We start from the raw sequence: 27290 nt of genomic DNA, 5'->3' as shown, positions 1-27290 counted from the left end.
TAGACCAATAACCTATTAAAGTCCATGTAAAGCACATATTAAATGTGTTCTGAGTTGGTCACACCACAGAAAAATGTGTTATTAACCACCCAGACAAATTTGAAAGCTAAAAAAACTGCCAAGTAAATCAAATAAGGTAAAAAATAAGCAGTATTCTCTGCTCTCAAACGCTGGGGGCGTGTCCACAACTTCACAATTAAGTACTACATAGCTCACAGTCTTTGTAACATGTTTCAGCAATGCATTTCTAACATTAATAATGTGTTTCCAAACAATTCTCAGAATTGACTTTACACAGACTTTAAAGTAGAAAAGTGCAAACTTCTGTAACAAATCAGTCAAAACAACAGTAGGTAAAGAACTGACAATATAATGAAATGTAATGATTTAATAGAGCTACTGTTTAAAGAGAGATGAATGATGTCATCAGATCTTACCTGGCTCAATTTCTTCATGATCTGTGTCGCAATTCAGATTTTTGGTATGCATGAGTGTGACGAACACTCACACCAACACTAAGACAATATCAGTTTTCTTTACTTGCCATCGTAAAAGTCAACTTTCAGCAGCTAAACTAAAGAAATCCAGTTTCTTATCGCTCCGAGTAAAATAAGACACGACAGAGAGTCAGAGAAAGAAGAGAAAAGAGAAAGAAATGGAGAAAAGAAAGAGGAATGGTGGGCAAAGATGATAGCAAGGAGGAAAGGAGGCAATGAGACGCGTTCTGACAATACGGCTGTTTGTTTACTTCAGAGACACGTCATGCTTCAGACCCACACACTACATACCAGACTGACTAACAAACAAGAGGTCCTATTCACACACACACACTTTACAGATCGCTCACAGAACACACGCACAGATCTATTACACATCTTAGTTGTTGAAATGTAAACTTGCTTAGGTAAATTTTAACATGTGTCCGATAGTTTCATAAAATCATCCGTCTCAAAATGTGCCAAGATACCCAAGTGTGCAGTCAAAAGATGTCAATATGAGCTCAAACATTTCTTAAATATTAAAAATGATCTGAGATACATTATCCTCATTCTTCTTATGGCTCTATGCAGTCAATTTGTTTATTTTTAGCTCTCCTAAAAAAATGTAGGAGAACTAAATGAACTATATCTTAAGACCTCATTAACGTTTCCTTTGAACAATTTTCCTTTGAGATGACAACATGTTTTAGCTTTTGGCTCTGTTACCATATTTAAATAACTGATTGAGTTTTCCTTGTAGCAATAATGCAGTGTGGGAGGGAAAAAAGAAAGCAGATTATTACAAGTCAGAACAGAAAACGAAACCGAGCAAAAGAAAGAACAGAACCAGAAATAGAAAAAGATGAGAAGAGCAGTGGATAAATTATTTACCCCTACGTTTTCTCATGTTACACCACTGACCTGAGACTAAACACTTAAACCAATCAGATGACAGAATCAGCCCCTTCCACTTACAGACAGCCATGGCATATTATTGTTTGCATGTTAGCATAATTATCAATCTAATCATTATTTCTGAAATGTGAAAAAGTCAAAAGACTCCTTTTCCCGTCGCCAACTCCTTTTAAGGGAATTATGGGTAATTTTACTGAAAAAGGATCTTATTAAAATGTCTTTAAAATTGTTATTTTAAGTGGCGTTTACAAAAAGGTTGTTTGGGGAACCAAAGAAATTGTTCTTCTATGACATTTATACACGAATCCCCTTATGGTATCTTTATTTTTAAGAATGCAGGATAGAAGGTTTAACCGCATGCAAGGGACACAGACTCCAACTGCCAGGAAGCTAGTGAAAAATGACAGGAAATAAGTTTGCGAATGCGACAACAACTTAAGTCGACATTATCAACCAGGAACTGTCACTTTGAATCCAATGGTCTACAAAAGGTGCCCGTTTTACAACTCACACACACGCATACATATGTCAAACAGCTTTTAAATAAGACACAAATACACACACACACACCCACAAACAAAATCACAGTGAAATTAGCTCATTTCACACTAACCTGGAGATTTCACATCAAACTTCCTTAATAGAAACCCCTGAGGCAACATGAGCTATTTAGGTGCAGGTTGCAGGGGACTTGCGTGGATTGCTAAATCCAGGGTTTAAATTGATCAATAGTTTCACATTATTTTGAAATTGAAGACAGAACGATGCAAAGCAGACTTCTGTTTAGTTGATTCAATGTCGCTGTGTTTCACAAGAGTGGATTCTCCATTGTGAAGCAACTGCACGCACATAAATAAACGTGCACGGATTGGAAGGTGCAGTCCATGTCTTAAATCAACACATTCACTCGAAAATCTGTCATCAGTTAAATTGTCATGTTGTTCCAAACTCATCTGACCTTTTGTCTTTCATAGAACACACTAGGAGAAATTTTGAATAATGTTCATGCTGCTCTTTTGAAATTGGCATATTATTGTTCTTTTGTTGGTTTTGATTGCTTCTATTGTCCTCATTTGTAAGTTGCTTTGGATAAAAGTGTCTGCTAAATAACAAAATGTAAATATAGGAAATCGTGGACACCTGGTTTAAGTAAATCTTTTGGTCAATAATAATAATTTGTTTTACTTCCTGTCTGCATTATCATAAACCAGCTGCTGCTTTTATGTTATGGACAAAAACACTTTAATTGGGTTTTATTTTGAGTTGGCAATGAGTTATTTGAGACATTCTCAAAAGCCTTGCAGTGTTGCATGCAATCATTTTAAGTGAGAGGCATCTACATCGGTTTATGAGAAAGCAGACCGGAAGTAGAACAAATTATTATTACAAGAGCGGAAATTATTATTTTGTGTGCACAATTTACTAAAAATCACAGGAACAAATTATTACATTGAGTGCACAAATTACTTAAAACGAAGGAACACATTTGTAAATTGTGCACATGATTTAGTAAACCGATGGAAAAAATAGTAAAACATAGTAAAACTGCCCCACTTCAGACACTTTTCAGCCAAACAGAAAAAAACGCATTGTGCAATGCCCACAATTTAATGACTAATATCCGATATATCGGCCCACAATGACTAATATCCGATATATCGGCCTTGGCGAACCATGTTTTTTTTTGGTTTTTTTTTTTAAAGAACTGCAAATTTTGTGTTCCACAGAAGAAGAAAAAAACATGGAAGATACAATCACCATGAAGATGAGTTCATTTTAAAAGAACAAAGTGGCTTTTATCAATAGACGAGTCTTTACTTTGTCTTTGACTTCCCTCTTATCCACACAGACATACACAACTTTTTCACATACACTAATGCGAAACCACTAAAATAACCGCAAGCTTTTCAAAATCTTGTCAGACTCAGTTATTCCAATCACATACAAACGTACACTATTTTGTACAGTTTCACATACACACCTGCAAATCGGCTACTGGCGCGGCGGCGAGAGGGCGACACCAGCTCCTTAACAATCTGCAGCACTTGCATGATCAGAAGGGGGCGGGGCCAAGGCGTGAATAGAAGGTGTGACGGGGGGCGGGGCCAGTGCAGAACAAAGCGTGAAGAGCTTCATTCTCGCCACCCACAAACAAAAACGACTGAAAATATCATTACTAACCTGAATTTACTTACAAAATAGTCTTGAGTGCAACTGTCACTCTGGTTTAGTTTGGTAAATCCTTCGAACATTAAACCACATATCAACTTGAAACACAATTTGTTTTGTTAAAATTACAAAATATAATTAAAATAAATCTTTAGCTAAAAATAGCACTAAAACCTGTATTTTTCAGACTGGTCCAGCAAACGCATGTTCAAGAGTAAATGAGCAGCCAAGGCCTCTATAAAAAGGTGACTGGTTCTTCTAATAGAAAAGCTGGATTTCCATTTCTACAGCCATCATACTGTAAGAAGAAAATTCTTCTATTCATTTTGTCACAAGCTGTCTCCTCCCCTTATGCCTTCCCTGATGTTAGTCTCTTGTCTTTTCCATTAGTTTCCAGTTTTTACCTTTCATTTTGTGTCCACAATTAATCCAAAAGGCAGCTTCGGTCCGCAAGACCAATCAAAACACACCACTAATTCATAGCACATAAATAAATAAATAATGTGATAAATTATTCCGCATCCAAAACACAGTTTCGGTCTTCTTCTGTACTTCATAAACTGCATCAAATCCATTCAAAAACAGTGTTGCGGGTTAAAATCAGCAATGAATCCTGCAGAATTTGCTTTCTGCAATCCAGGTCCCAACGGTCCAAACACGAGGGTCCGCGTCTGTCTTTTTTATCCCTCACATCATTTCTTGCTGCTTGCCTCTGCCTCTCACACAGTCTTCTTCCAAGCAGAGTTGGGCATCTGCAGTTCTTCCCTTGTTTATTTCACTCTTTCGCAGATAGGCTCTTTCCTGTAACCGCAGTATGTTTGTGTCAGGTAGGAGAGACCATCTGAAAAAGTGGCTACACTTCTCTCTCTCTCTCTATCGCAGTCTCTGGCATCCAAATCAATACAGCTAGGGCAAGCAGTATAACACAGCTCTACTCTATTCTTCTCTCTCTCTCGTTTATTCTTCACAGCCCCGCTCGCCACTGACACACATGTTCCAGCTTTAAATTAGAGAGCATCTGTTACAACAGCCCCTTCCCTCAACTCTCTCTCCCTCTTTCTTTCGTTCTCTCTCATCAATTTTCTCTTCTGTTCCTCTCTCATCAATTTTCTCTTCTGTTCCTCCTGTTTTAGGATTTCATGTGAATAGGCAAATGCTGGTCTTATATTCAGAATATCATACAGATGGGATTGTAAATGTGGAATTCTTCAATCTAGGATAGATTATGGATTGGAAACTAAATGATTCAGATGCCTTAAGATCTTGTTAAAAATTATTTTTTGCAAGTTTAAAGAAACAGTGAAAGAGAAGCCAGTTGTCTGTATTGGTACAGGAATGGATACATTTCGTAACAGTTAACAAAACTGAAAGTCATGGAAATCTGACAGACAGACAGACAGAGTGACAGATGATAGACAGACATACAAGACAGAAAGATAGACAACAAAACAGGCAGATGGGCTGATAGACATACAGTCATGACCAAAAATATCGGCACCCTTGGTAAATATGATCAAAGAAGGCTGTGAAAATTAATCTGCATTGCTAATCCTTTTGATCTTTAATTTAAAACAATTACAAAAAATCTAACCTTTCATTGGATAATACAAATTTAAAATGGGGGAAATATCATTATGAAATAAATGTTTTTCTCAAATACACGTTGGACACAATTATTGGCACCCCTAGAAATTCTTATGAGTAAAATATCTCTGAAGTATATTCCCATTCATATTCACAATTTTGAGCACTCTAGGGTGATTATGAACATGAAATTATCCAGCCATGGCTTCCTGTTTCACAGAAATATAAATAGGAGGGGAAACAAAGCCCACATTCCCTTAATCATCCATCACAATGAGAAAAACCAAAGAACATATTTCTGATGTGCAGCAAAATATAACTGAGCTTCACAAATTAGTGAAGTGGCTTTGAGAAAAGAGCTAGAGCAGTGAAAAGTCCCATTTCCACCATCAGGGCAATAATTAAGAATTTCCAATCAACAGAAAATTTTATGAAACTGCCTGGAAGAGGACATGTGTCTATATCTTCCTAATGCACGGTGAGAAGGAGAGTTTGAGTGGCTAAAGACACTCCAAGGACCACAGCTGGAGAATTGCAGAAAATAGTTGAGTCTCGGGGTCAGAAAACCTTAAAAAAAATTGTCAAACAGCCCCTACATCACCACATGTTGTTTGGGAGAGTTTCAAGAAAAATTCTCCCAGCTCATCCAAAAACAATCTCCAGCATATTCAGTTATCAGACACGACTGGAACTTCAAATGGGACTGGCTTCTATGGTCAGATGAAACAAAAAAATGAGCTTTTTAGCAGCAAACACTCAAGAAGGTTTGGTGAACACAGGGATAAAAAGTACCCCATGTGTACTAGGGATGTAATGATTCACTCAACTCACGATTCGATTTGATTCACGATTTGTATTAACCAAATTAGATTTAAGACAAATTATAAATTAAATGTGTGTTACTAATGTATGTTTCTGTTAATGGATGCGCATTCTGGCTTCCCAGTACATTACAATAACAGCGATGAGGAAAAAAAAAAAAAGTGGACAAACCATTCACTCTTGTTCAATGTGAGTACCGTATGCTGGAACATGAGCAGTCATTTATTCCATCACCATCCAGGTGCTGATAGCGCACGCACGCACAGATGAGACCTGGACAGCACACACTGAAATCGGTGTTTAAACTAAACTCATGTAAGCTTTGCCAGTTTGAACATTTAAGAGCCAGAGGATGCGAACTCGCGCGTGCAGTGAGAAGATTTGTGCGTGCACTCATCAGAAGCGCGCAAACTCAGAACGTGCGCAAATATTAAGCTCTCTCTGAAGTATTGTGTTTGAATGGACAAATTCACACAAAAATTATGTCAAAATGCCCGTCTTGGTAAGTATCCTATAGCAGACATAGCCGGCTGAACGTACAGTATCAGTGCACTGGATCAGTGCGTTCTCTTAAAGTGACAGCACTTTCTTAATATTAATCAAACAGTAACAACAAAGAAATCACTCACTGCTCTTGATTGAATCGCTATTGTAACTTTAATAAAAATTAATCTTTAATTGATAGTCAAATATGCAATGCTGTTTTATATTTTATTACTTTATTCAATTTCTGTACCTAAAAACTAATGCTATATACCTACCTAAAAAAACTGAAATTCGCTGATTATTTTATTTGTATCTTTACTCTATTGTATTTTTATTTGTGCTGTTGCTTGTAGTAAGATATATTATTCTTATTTTCTTTATTTGTATTTGACAGTATAGTTTTTCCCTAAACATACCAAACCATACCAAAACCGTGACTCTAAAACCGTGATACAAACCAAACTGTGAAAAAGTTGAACCGTTCCACCCCAAGTAAATATAAGGTAATTGAAAATAATAAAATTAAACAGAAATTTTAAAACAAGCCCCAAATCAAATAAATAAGTAACCCATATAAAATAAATCTCTTCATATAAACAAAATAAGGCTTTGTCTGTGCTCTTTCCATTTAAAATTAGAGGCAACCACTGCATTTTAATCATGATCCAAACAAAGATGCTGCATACGTGCAACATTAGCAGATTTTAATCTAAATTAGTTTGTATAATTTCGAAATTTGAAGGAAAAACAGAATGGTCTGACTTTTGTGAAACTGCTGTATACTAGGGATGTGCGATATGACGATATATATCGGATGGACAAAATAAAAAGTCTATCGTTTCATATTATGCTCTATCATTTATATCGTGGTGTCGCAAAATACATTGTTTACAGTAATACTTTTTCATCATTTGGATGACTGTGATCTTTACACGCCACCATGGGGTGTGAAGGGGAGACAGAACCAGGTGGAGAATGAACAGAACAAAACGAGGAGTTGTTCCTAAACGAGGGACTATATATTTTTACATAAACACACTTATATGCGTCAGAATCCCCATCTATGCAAGTATCCTCATAAACACAGTGATTTAGATCTTAAGAGAGAGTAAACAGCTGAAAAAGAAAACGCGTACGTAACAGTATATTGGATCCGGACTTTGGTCTTCAAGGGGATGCTTTCTAAAAATTAATCCTGTCTGCCGTTCAAATTAATTAAACAGTGCAGAAAATCTCTCACTGCTCGACTAAATCAATTTTGTAACTTTAATAAGAAATTAAAAATAATAATAATTATATATATATATATATATATATATATGTATAGAATCTATACTTAATACACGCGTTAATTCTGTATATATCTATATATGAAGTGAAGTGGCATACTGCCAAGTATGGTGACCCATACTCGGAATTCGTGCTCTGCATTTAACCCATCCAACGTGCACACACACACAGCAGTGAACACACACACACCGTGAACCCACACCCGGACACATTCACTCCCCCCACCTACAATCCCTGCCGGCCCGAGACTCGAACCCGCAACATTTGGATTACGAGTCCGACTCTCTAACCATTAGGCCACGACTTCCCATATATATATATTAGGGCCGGGACTCGATTAAAAAAATTAATCTAATTAATTAGAGGCTTTGTAATTAATTAATCGAAATTAATCGCATTTTAATCGCATATAAATATTTGACCTGAGAACAGTGAGAAGTAAGTTTTTTTATATGGATTTTTAAATTTCCCATCCACAGGGCCAACCAAAGCGGTCTCATCAGCTTCTTTGTCCATGTTCACTGTGGTTTGTTTTTGGCTGTTTCTCAATATGCGTTCTTCAGCGATCTTGCGTCCTTGTTCTACGTCATCATTAACCGTCGAAGTTCAGTTCCAATTCTCAGGAACGCAAGTACAGAGAATGCATGAAAGTGCCCGGATATGTTCTTGAAACTGAGGATGCATCGAGTGCAGACTTAAGAGAATCGAGCCGTTAGAAATCCCAGAAAACGCTGTGGGTGGCCAGTGTACGGAAGCCTGTAAGCTTTAAAGTCGCTCTCACAAATACTTAACGGCTCTTCAAGTTGAAAGTAAACATTTATCGTTTTGTTTTGGTTAATTTTAATAAAGTTATAAGACCCGGAGAAAGTCTGCATTTTTATTGGCATATTAAAATGAATCTTAACAATAAAACATATAACGCTGTAAAATAAAACAATACAATTATATGAAAGTAATATCTATAATAGTATGAAATGTTTTAATAAGTTATGACATTTTGTAATATTTATTGTTCATTGGCCGTTTCTTATGCTGAGACTATGCGGTCAGTTAAGCAGGAATGCAGTAAGTTACAAGCAGTTTTGTGGTGCTTGGAATTCTTTATAATTAATTTAAAAACAAATATTGCCACATTGAAGCCTCAAGAAGGTGTAACTGTTCAAATAACATTGTTTCATTGTAAAATAAAAATAATTATTTTTATATATTCAAGTGTAATATTTCTGTAAAGGCTAGGGACAGAAAAATGGACATGTCCATAGAATGACACATTTATTTATTTATTAATTAAATTGTGTCATGTTTATCAAAATAAAGTGGAAAAATATAGACCCCATTTTATTGATATTTAAATAGTACAGGCTTATGTTGAATATTCTTGTACACACAGACGCTGTATTAAGCAGTACATAAATTATTGAATGTATAGTCTTTCTGTTACCACATGCAAATATCTAAAACGTATTTGACAAATATATCTAACAGAAATAAAGACAGCAAACACTGCGCAAGAGTCGCGGAAATCAGAAAGTACAACTTCTCCGTATATAACTCCTCCCTCGACTTCAAGCGGCAAATCTCGCTGATAGGTATTCGGTAAGTTCATTTGAGATGCCAGACGCCTCGTCTTGAATGAGGACGAGAGTAGAAAGCTGCAGTCACCCTTTAATCGTATTTGTGGCAGACGTATAAGTGTCTGGTTGAACTCCATACTGGTAGCGATAGCGCTTTACTATGCGGGCGGAAGTAAAAATACCCTGCTTCGACTCCCTATTGCTCAAAACGGACGTTGAGTGACGTCATGTGAAAAGGGCCTACTCTCATAAGTGTGCGTTCTGTGTTCTCGCGTCCTTCCGAGTTCGTTCTTCCAAGGAAGCTTGGCAAGACCGGTCTCCACGAGAACGCAAGTCCGTTCTTTGCGTTCTTGGAATTCTGAACGCTAGTTGGTGCTCCAGTATAATCGGTCCGCCGAAACTCATCCAGTGACGTTCCGCGGTGCAAAAATAAGTGCGATTAAAATGCGTTAAAAAAAATTAACGCGTTATTTTTGTGTAATTAATTAATCTAAATTAACGCGTTAAAGTCCCGGCCCTAATATATATATATATATATATATATATATATATAATTCTGTATATTGTCTATATCTGTCGATAGACAATTAACACAGTGAAGACTAATTATTTACACAATGTATGTAGCATTTATTATTTATTGTAGTTTTTTGTACTATTGCTTGCAATTAGTTTCTTATCCTTATTTCATCACTGTTTATTTATCTTTAGTGAGCTTGTGGGTTTTTTTCCCATCTCTTTTTAGGCTTGTATTAGTTTGATATTGACATTGGTGACAATAATTGTGAAAATTCTATGGTATCAAAGATTTTAATATCATAAAAAACTTTTTTTAAATAAATAAATAACTATATTGTGATATATATCGTTATCGTGATATAAAATTAGTCATATTGTGATATAAGATTTTGGCCATATCGCCTACCCTTACTGTATACATTAAAAATATCTGCATGAAATGAAACGCAGATTCACTCTCTGCCAGCAAGTGGTGCTTTAAGCATTTCCTTGGTTTCCGCTGAAAACAAAGCAGCGCTGCACTTATGAACTTTAATATGCATCGTTCAGAGACAAGATGAAAATAAATATTAATATCTGAACTTTTCTAAAGACAGTCAGTTCCCCTCAAACATGCATTCATATAAACTCCTACCCCTAATTGAATCGCGGTTTGTTTAGCATCTCAACCGATTTGAATCATCGCATAATTGAATGGATTTTCTACCGGCTTGCGGTTAATCGTTACATCCCATGTGTACAATGAAATATACTGCTGTATTTTTGATGTTGTGGGCCTATATTTCTGCAGGAGGTCCTGGACATCTTGTTCAGACACATGGCATCATGGATTCTATCAAATACCAACAGATAAAAACTCAACAAGTGACTGACTCTGTTAGAAATCTTATTATGGGCCATGTTTGGATTTTCCAAACGGACAATAATCCAAACACAAACCTCAAAAACAACACAAAAATGGGTCACTGAGCACAAAACCAAGCTTCTGCTATGGCCATTCCAGTCCCATGACCTGAACCCTGTAGAAAATGAGTGAGGTGAACTGAAGAGAAGAAGCACCAACATGGAGCTGTGAATCTGAAGGGTCTGGAGTGATTCTGGATGAAGGACTGGTCTCTGATCTCATGTCAGGTGTTCTCTAACCTCATCAGGCATTACAGGAGAAAACTTAGAGCTGTTAAACTGGCAAATGGAGGTTTCAAAATGTATTGAATAAAAGGGTGCTGATATTTTTGGCCATGACTGTAAATGAAGACAGACAGACAGACAGACAATAGACAGACAAGCATACAAACAGACTGAGACAGACAGATAGGCAGACATATAGATAGACAGACAGACAAGAGTAGAAACAGACTGAGACAGGCAGACAGACAGACAGGCAGAGAGAATGACAGACCGACAGACAGGCAGGCAGACAGATAGATAGACAGATAGACAGACAGACAGACAAGCATACAAACAGACTGAGATATGCAGACAGACAGACAGATGTAGTATGTTGCATTCATAATGCACAAACGTCTGAGAAAAGGTCCAAGGGAGATATATTTTCTTTTATATAACACAAATAACAAAAAAATAAAAAACAAACAAAACAAATCTTATTTGGATTATCATTACTTGATTGCCATCACATAATTGCAACAGGCCTAACTGTGTTCATAAATGTGGCCATTCATCATTTTTTATAATAGTTCTCACAAGAGTCATTTCTGTACAGCATGCCAACAACCCAACAATACAGAGAAATCAAACAGACATTTGAGAGACTCTTGAGGTCAGGTAAATGCTGCCAATGTAATTTTTTAGTCATTTAACACAACTCACATACGCACACACAGCAAACCTGCAAAGCGCTGGTATAATCATATGCCAAACCCCAGAGTTAAATCACAAATGCTCATGCATGTCTAAATGATTACACAGCTCCAAGCATGCTATTCATCTACCTTTACATTTCACAGTGCCTGATCTTGCTCAAGGACAGTGTGTTATCATGGCTCGCTGCAAGCAGTGTGTATGAGTCTTGTGCAGACATCCAGCAGCACATGTAACCTCCGTTGTAATCAATCTCTACATAATGGCCTCATTTGGATCTAATTACACTCTACCTCCCTGGAATGTGCTGAAAGCGTCAAAAACAGCCTGACAACATTACATCAGCATTACATCACCATTGCTCATCACAAAATAACACTAGTGAACCATGTTTAAACCATGAGATCCACTGAACTGGATTTAACCACAGCTATCATGGGACTATAGATAAAGTACTGCACAAGCCTGTGCTAACCAAACTGCAACATTACTGCAACCAGTAAATAATAATTTCACAATGTTCCTGGAATGTCCCTTAGAGTTACTAACCTATGCTGCAACAGAACTCTGAAATCTTGTTCAAAACTGCTCAGGGATGAAGACATACAGATAGATAGGGAGACAGACAGATACTTTGGTACTCTGCTAATTTTGTGGTGTAGAAAAAAAGATTTTGTTCCCCCACACAAAGCTTCAATTACAACAATGTTATACAGTCAGACTGCTGAGCAGACAACAAACACAGAGACAAATCAATCTGTGGGTCTCTGTCACTGTGGCCTTGTGTGAAATTAATGAGTCCTGGTATTGGTTTAGGTATGGGTCATAGGGGGGCTGGAGTTGGCCTGGATCTTAGGGGATCTGTATTGTATGCTTGCAAGAGGGTCTGTAATATGTCTGAGGAGCTCTTATATTGGTTTGGGTATGGGTTTTACAGGGTCAGGAATTGGTATGGATTTTAAAGGAACTGTGCTGTATGGGTGTAAATAGTCTGGAATCTGTCCGAGCCATAAGGGCTCTGGTATTGTTTTGGTATGGGTCTTAGTAGGGACTGGGATTGGGCTCAATCTCTTGTGATCTGTTGTGGTATGGGACTTAAGAGGATCACTAACTGGTCCTTGGGGTTCTGGAAATGGTCCATATCTGACCTTAGAGGGATCTAGTATTTGTCTGAGTCTTAAGGGATATATTATTGGTTTGGTTCTTAGCGGGTCTGGTATTGGTCTACATCTGGCCCTTAAGAAGTCTGGAGCTGGAACTGGAGCCAGTGCTTGGCCAGGGGCAGAACTCACTCACCGACTTGGGAGCTGTGGAAGTTCTGTCCACTGAAATCAAAGGTTCCCTTGTTCAAGACTTGCAAGGTCTGGGTCTTAGGGTGAGTCAGGTATAGTCTTATGGGGTCTAGTACAGGTTTGGTTCTTAGGGGATCTGGTATTGGTCTGTATTTGGGTCTTGAGATCTCCGGTTGGGTCTGAAAAACTGATCAGAATGGACAGAGCAGAACTGATCTGAAATCAACAAGTACGGCTTGTGGTCCAGACCCTAAGCATGTCAGAAGTAACAAGCATGATGGGGTATTATGTTGATGTGATAACAGTACTGGATTTGTAGAAGCTGAATGAAGTGAAAACGCATGGCTCAGCAAAGCTTTAATAATGAATGCAGAAGTGTGGATTCATTTGACTCAGATATGCAGAGGCACAGTAACATCCCACAGCACCGCACTGTGATCAGAGCGCATGTGATGAAGACAGATAATAATGCACCTCTCAAAATGCCCAGCATGAATTTCCCCTCTTTTATTCACTCTCTACTGCTGGACAAATGCCATTGAGAGAGAGGGGGTATAGTGGATTCAGAAAACAGTCTGTCATATCCTGTTTTCCACTTTCTCATCCTCAGTGTTATGTTTCACATGCAATGAAATGGTTGTTTAATTTTGATTGTTCCACTGAAATGATGGATTTATTTATTGTTTGTTGACATGTTTGCACTGACTATAGGGTGACTGTCTATGAATATCAGTATTAAAGGAATAGTTAAAAAAAAAAAAATAATAAATTGTCATCATTTACTCTCCCTCATATCGTTCCAAAACTGTATAAGTTTCTTGCTTATGTTGAACACAAAAGATGATATTTTGAAGAACCAAAGAGTTGTTGGTCCCCAAAAAAATACTATGGAAGTCAATGGAGACTATCAACTGTTTGATTACCAGCATTAAGGTTTGGTTCTCATTACAACTTCTTCTGGCCAAGAACTGCCCACTTAGAAAAGAATATACCATGTGACTGGCATGTAAAGTGACCAACCACACTTTAAAGGATGATTTATCCAATTTCAATAATATAAATAAAAATTAAACCCTCAGGTTTAGGAGTCTCTGCAGACGGTTGCATAAATTAGCAGAATATGTGTGCAGACTTTGTGATCAGAATGTCCATCTTGAAGTAATGAATCATTTTGCAGACATAACTTCAAAAGATGAAAATACTGTTCTACTTGTGGATATCTAGTTTACTTGCTATGAAGTGTCTGAAACAAAACTTGATACCGTGTACCTCACATTGATTAGCTCCTCCTCAAATGTGTTCATTTTATCAACCCATTACCTTGTAAACACAAAAGGGCCCTATTTTAACGATCTAAGCACATGGTTTAAAGCGTACGGCGCCGGTGCACTTAGGGCGTGTCCGAATCCACTTTTTCTAGTTTCGGTTGATTGGAACTTCTTAATTGACCGTTCGCAAAACCCGCCCACCCTTAATTACTGTTGCCAGTAAGTACAAAGCCTATAATTTGCATAATAAATAATAGTTTAGTTCAGATCCGTTTCAGTTGAGTGCACAAGCCTTTAAAGTATACTCCTTTGTCAGTCTATGTGAGAGACGCGTTCAGAATCAGCACATGGTCACTGTCTAGGGGGCTTTTTTTTCAAGTGCACAATTCATGGCATTCACTGTCATTCTTCTGCTGGCTGTTATCAAACAGCGTCGCATTGTTGCGGGCGCCCCCTTCTTGATTGGGGGTGAATTTGCCTGTATTCGGTGTAAGGTCACATGCACCGAACCGAGACGGTTCGGTATCAATATATGTATCGTGCCACCCCTAATATAGACACACACATACATATATATATATATATATATGAGATTGGGAAAAGGTTGTACGGGACAGTGTGTGTGGCTTCCTATAATATAATGAAGTATAAACTATGTCCATCTAAGCATCTGGGGAAGTGACTATGTAAAGAGGAATTTACAAGTGAGTGAGCAACTATTCACTATCATGCACCTATGAGTTCATGTGTACCTATGAGTCACACATGCACACCCTTGAACCAAACGTGCAGCAAAGTAAGAAAATTCTTAAAACTTGATCAACAACACAGACTACAGTGCATTTTGGGATTGCCTTAAGAAGACATCACAATTAAGCTACCTACCCTTCAGAAGATCCTGCACATCAGGAGAGCTAGGTTTTATACAGTATTCGAGCTTATGTGACTGTCTCATCCTACCTGAAAAAAAAAAAAAACCTACTTCCCTTGTCAAGGTTAGAGCTGTGCGTGTGTGTGTGTGTGTGTACACAGCAAAAGGGCACAGGATCCATTTCCTCATGTTTCACTGTTTACCATGAAATGTAATCACATTCCTGAGTGACTTCCTTCCTATGATCATCCATCTAGTTAGCTGTGTAAACACACCCACATGCTCAACAGGAGCATCTGGGTTATCTGGGTTTGTTTGATAACCCAGATAACCCCCAAATTATATGTTTTCCTATTTAACGATAATAATAATTTATTATTTATTCTTGACAACAATAATAATTTCAATGATTATTCATAGTCAAACGTTTAGTATAAAATTTCAGTGAGTAACTCATCTTGCATTTTTTGACTATGAATGTGAATAACACCTTAAATCATGCGGCTTGTTAAAGAAGAGGTGTGCTTTTACTTTAAGCAATCGGAATTCATTTTCACTTGGAATAAAATAAAACTGGCAAAGATCCCATACACTTACAGAGAAGCAGGAATCCAAGTCATATCTAGAGACTTGGAGCTCTTTCAAATTGGACCAGTAAGCAACTCCTAGCTTTTCTATGAATGTCAACAAGTTGGAAAACAGCAATATGCTTTTGTCAATGATTCATAATTAAATGTTAATCTGATGCTGAACACAGGCTAATTAGTAGGATGTTTAAAACACAACAATTATCATAATATTCTGAATTTATAATAAATGCTCCATTTTCTCTTAGCATTCTACATGCATTTGTGGTCATATGATCCATAAAACCAATCTTCTGTCAGCAGCTGGTAAAGCCGCTCTGCGTCACTGTACATTATCGCTCACATCAATCATAAATTGTGACCAAATCTTTTATAGATTAAGAAACATTTCATGCTGAGGGGGGAAAATGAAACAGCATCTTTCTTCTTTTTATCCCTCTTCATCTCGTTTCAGGTTCTTGTTTCAGCCCATCCTGGATGAGTCATTTCTCTCATTAGTGCTGCCACTCACAGGGGTACGAGCAGGGGGTAATGAGGGTAATTAACTCAACAGACACACAAAAACACACTGACACACACACACACACACACTCTCTCCCTCAGTATCAAAACAACTCACAAGCAAGGTCAAAAAGTAGTCAGTGCTGCCAATACTCTACACAAAAACAGTGGCTGAAATTAGATCAGAAGAAACAGGGAAGCTAATAAACAGGTTGTAGTTTGCGTTCCCTGGGTTATATTGTCTACACCACATCTCCAAGAGTCGTCGAGGACATAGACGCACGCACACACACTTCTCCTGTGTGTTTGTCTGGCTATTTCAGGTGCCTTTACCGTCACTGGCCTTTGTGTGATTTCTCTATTTCAGTCCTGATTGATGTTGAAGATGAAAGAATCAAGACCGTGAGGCGTAGAGCACTAGACGAGCGAACAACAGAAGAAAAATGTGGAGAGGTGTAGGAAGTGGGGTGTGTAACTAGCCTCAGACTTTGAAGAATACACAAATAAACCTTAAAGGCTTGATTCCTAGAACTTGTAGAGCTTTTGGTGAAAGGTTTGAGAATCGCTTTAAAAGAACAGCTCACCCAACAAAAAATTGTGAGTTTGTAAGTTGTTATTTGTCTAGTGGAACACAATTATCGCTTTTGGCATTGTTTACAGAGCAAATTACCTAGTGTGTTTCATCTGACAATGGCACTCAGAGAAATCTAATCACATCTGGATGAAAATGTCTGCATCTCATTTATTTTGACCTTTTCTGTACTGCGCTAAACCTAGTTCTCATTGTGTGACTGTCTAGTGCACCTTCATTATTAAATTCAGATCTTTTTGCCAGTATTAAATATAGCAGTTGGTGGTTCAAGCACTGCTGACTTCCTATCGCATGCAACAATTGAATTGAATCATATGGAGAGTCCGGGAATTGGTCACTATATTAGCAGCAGTCGGCTAGGCCACAGCTCTGACAAATGGCTCACATAGTTGCAAATGACTAATTACTTGAACAGGATATTTTGAGTGTAAATACAGGGTTCAACTCCAACGTTTTTACTTGCCATGCCAATATTTTCACTGGCCCGGTCACAAAAAAATAAAATAGCTGCTGCTATCATTGTTTTTGACCCATGTTATCTTTTATTCTAATAAATAAGCTTATATGACACCAAACATTTAGATATAATTCACAATTCCAATTTCGATAGCAGTAAAAAAACTACTTGCCTAACAAATATAAAGTTCATATATTATTAAAGACAAGTAAACAGTCAGTAAAAAAAGAACAAATAACCAAACTACAAACAATAGCACAACTGGATATCAAAGATACAAATGAAATGATGCTTTAGGAAAGACTGGCTGAATAAAATTGCAACTTCAATCGCTGCCAGCAGGTAGCGCTTATGGAACAGCAATAATACAGTGTTTCCTTGGTTACTGCTGTAAACACAGCAGTGCAGCCCTTATTAACACTAACATTACTTGAAATGGATTATACGGAGGCAGGGTGAAAAGAAAACGCCATGTAAACTTTTCTGAAGATAGTCAGTTTCCCACAGAGATGCATTCAAATAAAACCTCCAATTCAATATTTAGGGTTTTCTTCCAATATTCTGCACATCAGTGAGTTTGTGCTGCATTGAACAGTATTTTCTCCTCTTTGTGTCCGCCTCTGCTAACAGTCCATTTATACACTTTCCAAGCAAATGACATTTTGAAAAATTATCGGTTAAAATAAAACAAAATGTCCAGTCAACCGGTCGATGCATCTGTACTACACTGTATAAATTAAATATAGATTAATTGTTAAAACGACAAAGTTACTCGCCAAGACGGGTATTTTGACATATTTTGTTCAAGTGTAAGAATGCGCACTGTACACACAGAACACACCGCGGGTATTGAATATAGTCGTCTGTGCTTGAATGCCTTAAAATCACTTTAAATGTATTAATTCGCAAGGCTTAAAAACACACGCAAATGATAAACCTCAGGGATATCTATCACTCCGCTGATTCAACAAAAAAACAAGTCTTGATTGGTTTATATGAACAGTTTTCATTTCATTGCAATTTGAAATGTTATGAAAATGAACAAATACAACAATGAAATGTTTTATTTTGTTTAGCATATTTGATATGCTTTATGTATGCGTGTTGATCAATGTTTATATGAGAAAAAAAACTAAATCTGTTCATCACAGGTTTCTTCAAATAGCTCATTACATTCATATGTAATACTTTTACAACGTCTTTATGAATCTTTGGAAGCATCAAAGTTTAAGTGGAATTTCAGGAGAGGGACAGAAATCACTCATTAAATATCTTCATTTGTGTTTCAAAAATGAACAAATGTCTTATGGGTTTAGAACGACATGAGTGCGAGTAATTATTGACACAATTTTGATTTTTCATTTAACCACCCCTTTAAGCATGCAAGAAAAGTGCTCAGAATATACTATTTCAGTTTGACATCCTCTGTAAGTTTAGTAACATGCTGTCAAAGTATAATCGAGTTAGGGTCAATGAGCTGTCAGATCACTATCGTTCGCTTTACTGAAAAAGAAAAGTCCAGCTGGCTAGAGAGTATGTAGCACCATTACTGTTGTTTACTGGTTTGGTGTGGGACACACTGTGTAATCCAATTCAATTTCTCAACTCAGCCGTCCCCCGACATGGCAGCTGACCAATCCAATCGCCCCATAGTCGCCACAGCAACTGCACACACTTAAATACACTCTAAAACACCATCTGTGAGATTACATGTCAAACTCCCATAAAACCCTGTTCTTACAGGATCGAGTTGATCTGATGTGAATCAGGGACATTCTTTAACAAGATTTCATGAAGCTCATGCTAATTTCAAATCAGATTTGTAGAGCAATGCATCTATCTACAAATAAAGCAGTCATGCTATGAAGTCTCATTACATTTACTTAGTGTCACACCTGGTAACCTCTGCTCTGATCTCTGTCTGTGTACAGAATGGCACACTAGCTTGTGCTTATTTCTTATAGAATAGAATACACTGAATATTGCTTAAGTAACAATGTGCAAAATGTCACAATAAATGCAGCATGCTACATTCTTGTAACATGAACTCACTATACCATGTTTTGATTAGCAGGTGTCATCCAGTTATCATGTTAAAAAATATAAAAATATATTTTGTATTTAAATTCCAATTTACTTTTTAACATTTAAAATGATTGATTTTATTTGGACAAAATGGATTAGAATTAATAAAATTGACCATTTATTGGTTATTGGCCATAACATGAAAATAATTATTAGCTCATCGGAATATATTCATTAAAACAATGAGTGAAGAAGAAAAGCAGAACTACTCCTTTTGATCTTTATTTTGTCTAAAAGCACCAAATTAAATGGCATAAAATTGCCAGTCTTATTATTCTACTCCATTTTGTCTATTTCAAAGTGCAACCACACAAATTATATTTAGAAGCAAAAAAAAATATTTGCCACAGGTGGACAATTTTATAATTCTGTATAATATCTTAAAATTCTATTTGCCTTAGGCAACCAATTTTCTGATTATATACCATATATATTTACCATATTATATACTTAATTAATTTTTTTCCTCCATTTTCAAATCTCATTTTACATCAGAAAGGCCATTATTTAAAAAAAAAAAAATTAAGGAAATAATACGAAATTTGAAAATATAGTATTGGGTAGGGTTAGGGTAGGTGTAGGGAGGGCTTTGTTGTCCCAGAAATGTGCCATCCATTTAATAATTTGAATTAAAATTATAATAATTTACACTCAATACATCATTATTGCATATTGTTTTATACTGATAATTGCCACTTTTTGCATTTAGTATAAATAGCAGAAAATCCTGCTATTCTAACGGTGTAAATCGCTACACTTAGTGCAAATAGCCGCTGCCATTAATAAATTCAAATTCTGTTTCTGATTTATCACACATACTGCTGAGTACATCTATTCACCACAAGGTGAGTCTCTGTTTAGAGAGTGTTATGCTTATGATATATTATGTACTCACTCATACTGGGATGCTGGGAGTTGGTAGGGGTGTGTGGTCCAGGTGAGGTTCTTCTCAACAGCTATCCTCCTCAAGGCACTCATGACCTGTACACATCCAACAAATACACACAAACACAACACAAAAGCCATGGTGAATGCTCATGTAAAAATTACAAGCAATTGCTGTAGAAACAGATACTAGAACTGATACTAAGAAAAGCAACAGAATATCCCACAGAAAACCACAGCATTCCAGTCAGCCAGCCAAATGTGGTGAAGCAATGCTATCTAACTCACAAAGAAAGAAAAGATAACATTCCTCCACCCAAATCAGACGTGATCCAGGAATTGTAAGCAGAATGATGAAGCAGATAATAAAATTATAAAAAGCCCCATTACTAAAAAAAAGTTTAAATTTTCATTTACAAGTTAGTGAGTCAATGTTATTATTGTGTCATAAACTAAAAATATTTGGGCATTTATGACTTATTAAATACTTAAAAATGCATGGATGATATTGCCATCATGTGCTAGCAAGTGCTTTTCTCTCAATTAACTATGACCAACATCTTAAACCCTGATATGCATCATTTAATCATGGCAGTGATATACATCACCAATAATTAGGTTTGTCAAAACACCAAATTGTTATACGTTTAACAAAACAGTTTTCCTTTTACCTCCATTACACTGCAAAACAATATTCTAACTCCAGATTACAACTACTATTTGTATTTGTTTACTTGTTAGTTGTTGTTGTTTTTTTTCTTTGGCTACTCTAATGGTGATAACCATTTTAAATTTTTTAAAATAGGAAACAAATTTTCAAGACTGAATTTGGATTAACTTGTTTAAAAGCTGTTCAAGGTTACTTGTATTTCCAACTTTACCCTACTGAGTGATTGCTTATATCATCACTGAATGTAAACTACCCTATTGCCCAGTTCTCAACTATGTGGACAAGGCTGGGGTCGACAATATAAATGGCCCGGTGGCCCGGACGTACTTTTAAAACCGTCAGGGCCACCAGATCGCTCCAACCACTAGCTCGGTGGGGCCAGTAAAAATAATGCCTCGATTAAAAAAAAAAGTCTAATTTTACATTAATTACCTGTGGTTGGGTGTTTTGATTTCTGTTAAATCGTCTCGGTAACCACCGCTAACACGTTACGTGATCCCAACAGCCTTAGATATGGCTCAAATACCTCCTTAAAGGTGGGGTATGTATTTTTTCAAAAACACTTTAGAAAACTGATTCGGGCCGAGTACCAAAACAAACTTGTAGCCAATCAGCAGTAAGGGGCGTGTCTACTCATGATGCAGAGGAGAGAGCGCTCATCAGTGCACATGACAGACATTAGCCGAGCAGAGCGACGAAAGAAAGATAAGAGATGGCGGATAAAAAACAAAAGAGGAAAACGTCTGGGGAACAAAAGAAGGCTTGTCTACACCGGACGCCACAGTTGTCGTGTCGTGCCGCACAGCAACAGCTAAAGTCTGTCTACACTGGATGCAACAAAGCGACCGTTGAAAATCATTTTAAATTTGTGTCAATACGTCACAAATAGAACGCGGCAGCAGTTTACTGTCGGGGATTTGTCGTGTCCCATCCAGTGTAGACAGCATCACTGATTATAATGAGTTCTTGCCACGCCGCTCGCGTCCGGTGTAGACACGGTGTCAAGATAAGGCAAGAAGTAGGACCCGTGTAAATATCGGAGCAGCTTTCCAGTGCTGGAGAGAACTCAAGGAGCGGGAAGGCCTGTGATCGGACGCCGAGGTTGCTTTGTTTCTTCTCAAAATGTGAGTAACATTGGTTTTGTTTTGTTTCACAGAACTAAACGTTGCCTGGGTTGCGTACATATGTGTGGGGCGAACCTATCAAAATAGGGGAGAGCCCCTTTTGGGGTAGGGGCGTGTTTGTATTGGTGATTTGAAATATCAACATTGGCTACCAGAAATCACTTACCCCACCTTTAAGTGTAACTCTATGGGACTTTCCACCAGTTTTATCATCCACTTGGCAAATGTAATCTGATTGATTATAAAATATCAACATACCTCCTTAACAGTCAGACATGCCAACCAGAAAGGATTTTTTTGTTAAGGATCACAGGAAAGTCAACACTCTTCAGGAAGTCAACCAAAAATGGCTTACTTATTGTCTCTAAACATTAAGCTGGGATAGGAGTGAAAAAATAAAAATAAAACAAAAAACAAACAGGAGCTTAAAAAGTGGTCTATTACATAAGACCTCATGAAAGCTTATTTCCCCACCCTGCACCAAATACAAACACGCACAGTGATGATATCAGGACTGTATCAGGCTCGCTGTCATGACCCATGTGAGAGAGTTAACGCTACTCCCACCCTTCCTGCCTTTTCTTATTTTATCTGTCTCACTCCTTCATTTAGGATGACTAATAACCCCTCTCACTTACACACCACCCCTGCCTCCTGCAGACACCATTCACCATAGTAGAGTAATGATCAGTTTCATTGTTTGTGTATTTGGATGATAGTAATGGGACAGCAGCGAGAGGAGGTGATCACTGTAATAAGATGATGCAAATCGGGTGGAGGTGACAAGAAATGATAAGGGTCAACCCGGGGAGCAAGATCTTCCATCACATGCTTGTGTGATGAGCAAACTTTGAGTTAAAGGAATAGCTCATCAAAACATGAAAATTCAGTTATTATTTACTTGCCACACAATGAAAATAAACAGTGACCAAAAAAAGGCCCATTAAAGTGTCATAAAAGCAGCCATAACAGTCTTATTTTAGAATAACTGATGATAGTTTTTATTAATATCTTTAATTAGCTTTTATGTTTATATTTTCCATTTTAATGTTTAATTTTAAAGTTTTAGTGATTATCTTTTTTATATGCCTACATAGCTTTTTTCTAACTTTTTTTTTTTTTAGTTATTAAATTAAATGAGCTTTGTTAAATGAAATAAAATATGAAAGTTTTTTCCTGTTTTTTTTTTTTTTTAAGTTTTGGTTGACTACAATAATCCCATTCAATATCTTGTAGACTATTGTTGAAGCAGTTTATAGTATTTATTATACTATAAATATTTGAGTCACATAGAGTGCAACCTGAAGTCACTAAAAAGACATAGCACCGTGACTTAAATATTTGTAAACGTAACAATAATTATGTTGATGTGTTACGATATTTATGAATTAAGAAGTCATGTAGCCTATTTGTAAAAAAAAAAAAGTGTTTGTGGGAGGTTTACTATGAAAAGTATAATATATTTTTCAAAATGATTTCATGTTGCTTTTTACTTGGTTACACAACACGAGACTTGTAGAGTCATTTAATTTGCACTGTTACAAACTGTAAATGTTTCTCAAAACCATATGGAACCAAAGTGAATACGATTTACATGAACGTGTTGCATAGCTGGGACTTATATTGACCAAAGTGGGGAGAAAATATTTAAATGAACAGAGGCACTCACACGAAAGTTTCCTCATACAAAGCTGCACCAACTTTTATCATTCTTTCTTCTCCTTTTAGTTTGTCTGGTCACTATCTGTTTCCATTGCATGTAAAAGAGTGAACAGTCTTCAAAACATCTTTTGCCTTCCACAGAAAAAGGGTTTGAAACAACATTAGGGAGAGTAAATGACAGAACTTTTTCAGATTGCATGGAAGTCAAAAAGACAGTGAAAACACCAGCCAGGTGAGCAAGAGAGAGGGAGAGGGAGAACTCTGGTCTTAACGCTGGGATTACTGCGGCCATATGTTCACATATTCTGTGCTGTCAATAGAGGAACAACCATAGAAAAGTGAACTTAACCTAGTACATTCAACACAACCACATCATATTTGATTTAATATCTGAATATGTGTGCATATCTGTGTGTGTGGGGTGACCGCCTCGTCTTGCGCCAGACCGGTTCTCTGTGCCAGTAGGCATCAGTACCAGCACCGGCCGCCCCTCAGAGCCAGGGCAGCAACTCAGGAATGTGAAGACCTTATGCACTGTGTCTTTATGCAAGTGGGCCTCTTTTCTTTCTTGCAGTTAGAGTAGTCTCGCTTTGGGCTATATATTGAGTATTTGTAATAAATTCTGTTATTATTTAGTTGAGAATATAATTTGTTTTTAATATACTTTTGTTGCCCATTGCAAGGTCATGCTAACTGATGTGTGTGTGAATGTGTGTTAAAATTCTATATTAAATTCTAATATTAAGATTCCAAGATTCCATTTTGACTAAATAAAGCAAAAATGAAATACTACTACTACTGCTATATTACTGCTTTTGCTTTGAATCAGCTACAACAGCTGATTGATTGAAAAACTGTTGGGTTTTGAAACTAAACAAATCCAAAAACAACAAAACAAAAAACATACAAATCAAAACGCAGAAGAGAAGAACAGAACCATACAAAACAAAACAAAAAAATGAGGAGCAAAACAAAACATGCAAAACAAAAAACAGAACCATACAAATCAAAACACAACAGAGCAGAACAGAACCATACAAAACAAAACAAAAAAATGAGGAGCAAAACAAAACATGCAAAACAAAAAACAGAACCATACAAATCAAAACACAACAGAGCAGAACACACAGCAAAGCAAAGCTACAAAAAACACCCTGTTTATATCAAGCAAATTAATAAATAAATAAATAAAACACAGAAATATTGTTCGCTATATCACTCATCCAAAATGGCAAGTAACAAGACAACAATGGCAATGTGTGTGTGTGTGTTTCTGGGTTGGGGGAAGTAATAACTGCTTCCTACACCAGTGCCCACCAGAGAACTGTCTAATGTACCAGCTATGAAAGCTTTGCTCCATTTTGTTGCCATGGCACATCCTCCCCCGCACACAGGAAGTGATCTATCCTTATCTGAGGGCTAAACCAGTTGAGTTCCTCATCAGCTCCCCTCTACCTCCCCAGCTGAAGTCATCCATCAAACATCTATGTGTTTCAGCTATTAGATTGCCTCTTACTTCATTCACAGCAGTTAGGAGAACAATGAAGGCTTCAGGGATGCTGCTACTGTGACTGTCTGGGGGTTTCAGATTGTTTGGAGCTATGTTTTCTTTTTAATAGTCCTACAACAAACCGCAACATCATTTCATCTGGGACAGTGCTTTAAGATTTACACAGCAGAAAGAAACTTATCATTCTCTTGTTTTCAAGTAAAACCCCATTGTTTTCTAGTGTGTTTTTTAAGTAGGCAAATTTCTTGCAAATCTAACTCATGTACTGGACGTTGTTTGCTCTGGATCGCACATGTTAACTATACAGCTTACAGCTCTGTATAAGAGGACAGTGACGTGTGTGGTCAAGCACATGCGCATGTGCACAGCTCAGCAGAATGTGAGACATGAAAACACACACTCAACCAAACCCTTTAAATAGGACCAATACTGATTTATATAAACTACACTGACAAAATATATCAATTATGATCAATCAGTAATGTAATATACTTAAGGGGGAAGTCGTGGCCTAATGGTAAGAGAGTCGTACTTGTAATCCAAAGGTTGCGAGTTTGAGTCTCATGTCCGGCAGGGATTGTAGGTGGGGGGAGTGAATGTCCAGCGCTCTCTCACGACTGAGGTGAGACCCTTCAGTAAGGCACCGAATCCCTGCTCCCGGGCGCCGCCGCATTAGCTGGTGTGTGTTCACGGTGTGTGTGTGTGTTCACTGCTGTGTGTGTGCACTTTGGATGGGTTAAATGCAGAGCACGAATTCACCATACTTGGCTGTATGTCACTTCACTTTCACTTTCATTAGGCAGTGATTCATGAGGTGAGCTGCATCATAAAGATTGTGTGCTAAAATGATTTAGCAATCATGGTTTTGGAATTATTTCTACATTTAGACTATTTACATTGTACTTCACCGTATTTCAAAGAACACTACAGCAAATAATCTGAAAAAAAAAAATATGGTAGCCTAATACCACAGTACTTTACAGTAAGTGGAAATGTCAGGAAGCTGACTAACCTATTTCAGTGTTTTCCTACAGTACAGTATGCTGGATAAATAGTGATTTAAAACCCGAATTCATCTTTATTGTGAATTTCAAACCTGAAATTCCTCGCATCTCCACAGATTAATGTACCAAAACATTTAAAGGCGTTCGGGACACCTCGTGAAAGACAGCGCGCTCAACCAATCAGCGCTGTGCATCGGTGTCCTCAGCCAATCAGCGCTGTGCATCGGTGTCCTCAGCCAATCAGCGCACGTCATTTGTGTTTACGAACAGCCCATCAGCATCAATCCTGCTGCTCGCGTTTGGCTCGCTAGGCCTCATTGAATACAATTATAAACAACTTTAGAGTAAATAACGCAGTATTTCTCTCTGGAAGAGTTCATAAACATATACATTCAAACATATCACCCTATTTCCGGGCTTTAAACTCCCTTTAACTGCCTCGGTTGACTCTGAGGGGCTCATACTGCCCCGCTAGCGCTACTTTAGCACAGAAACAAACACAACTTCACCCAGATCAATTTCTCCAGATCACAGTTGATCATTAATACGCGCTTACCTTCGTCGCTCGCGTCTGCGCTCCGCTTACATCGCTTCAGCCGGTTCTGTGGAGTAAATGCGAACGGAAAACACGCATTGTCCCGCATCAGGAAGTCCGCGGTGTTCCCGCTGAAGTGAGTGAGAGTGAGTGCGCTCGCTATGGAAACCCCTGCAGCAGCAGCTCAGGTGCTCGCGCGCCGCCCACATCATCACCGTGCACTAGCCATGCATGCACTTACTGTACATAGATACTAGTCTTGAGAGTGATGTGAAAACTGGGATTTCAAGCCCTTCCTGTGCATATCATTTCAGTTACATTGTGTTCAGCATAACTTAATTGAGACAGGAAAATGTCACGAGATTATTAATATTTTTTTTTTGTTAACATAAGTTGTGTTATGAATAAATTATATCAGCCTATCCATGTCAAGCAAAAACATCATACTTCAATATCAGTTTTCTTTTGAATCTACATCATGCACAGATAAAGCAACACAAAATGTGATGCATATAGGCTAGTATTTGTTGTTGTGATTGAACTTTTGCGTTTTAAGAAATGTTTATTTATTTTATTGCCTGTCTTGGA

The 27290-nt window shown here is 37.4% G+C and overlaps 1 protein-coding gene across 2 annotated transcripts in view; it reads right to left on the bottom strand.

Moving 5' to 3' along the window:
• The window catches only part of LOC306861765 (USP6 N-terminal-like protein), a 65314-nt gene extending 38255 nt beyond the window's left edge, over positions 1-27059 (bottom strand). The window contains exons 1-2 of one of the 2 annotated variants that reach the window (XM_079404231.1): positions 26724-27059; positions 20208-20293 (exon numbers count right to left, since the gene is read on the bottom strand). In XM_079404231.1, the coding sequence (XP_079260357.1) occupies positions 20208-20211 (4 nt within the window). In that variant the 5' untranslated portion in view covers positions 20212-20293; positions 26724-27059. Of the gene's footprint in view, positions 1-437; positions 758-20207; positions 20294-26723 lie in introns of those variants that run through there. The other variant, XM_079404230.1, reaches the window with a different exon arrangement.
• Positions 27060-27290: the final 231 nt, after the last annotated feature.

This window comes from Barbus barbus (assembly GCF_936440315.1).
Source record: "Barbus barbus genome assembly, chromosome: 42".
Lineage (NCBI taxonomy): Eukaryota > Metazoa > Chordata > Actinopteri > Cypriniformes > Cyprinidae > Barbus > Barbus barbus.
The sequence above is the reverse complement of the archived record's forward strand: the minus strand, read 5'-3'. Positions and strand labels throughout refer to the sequence as shown.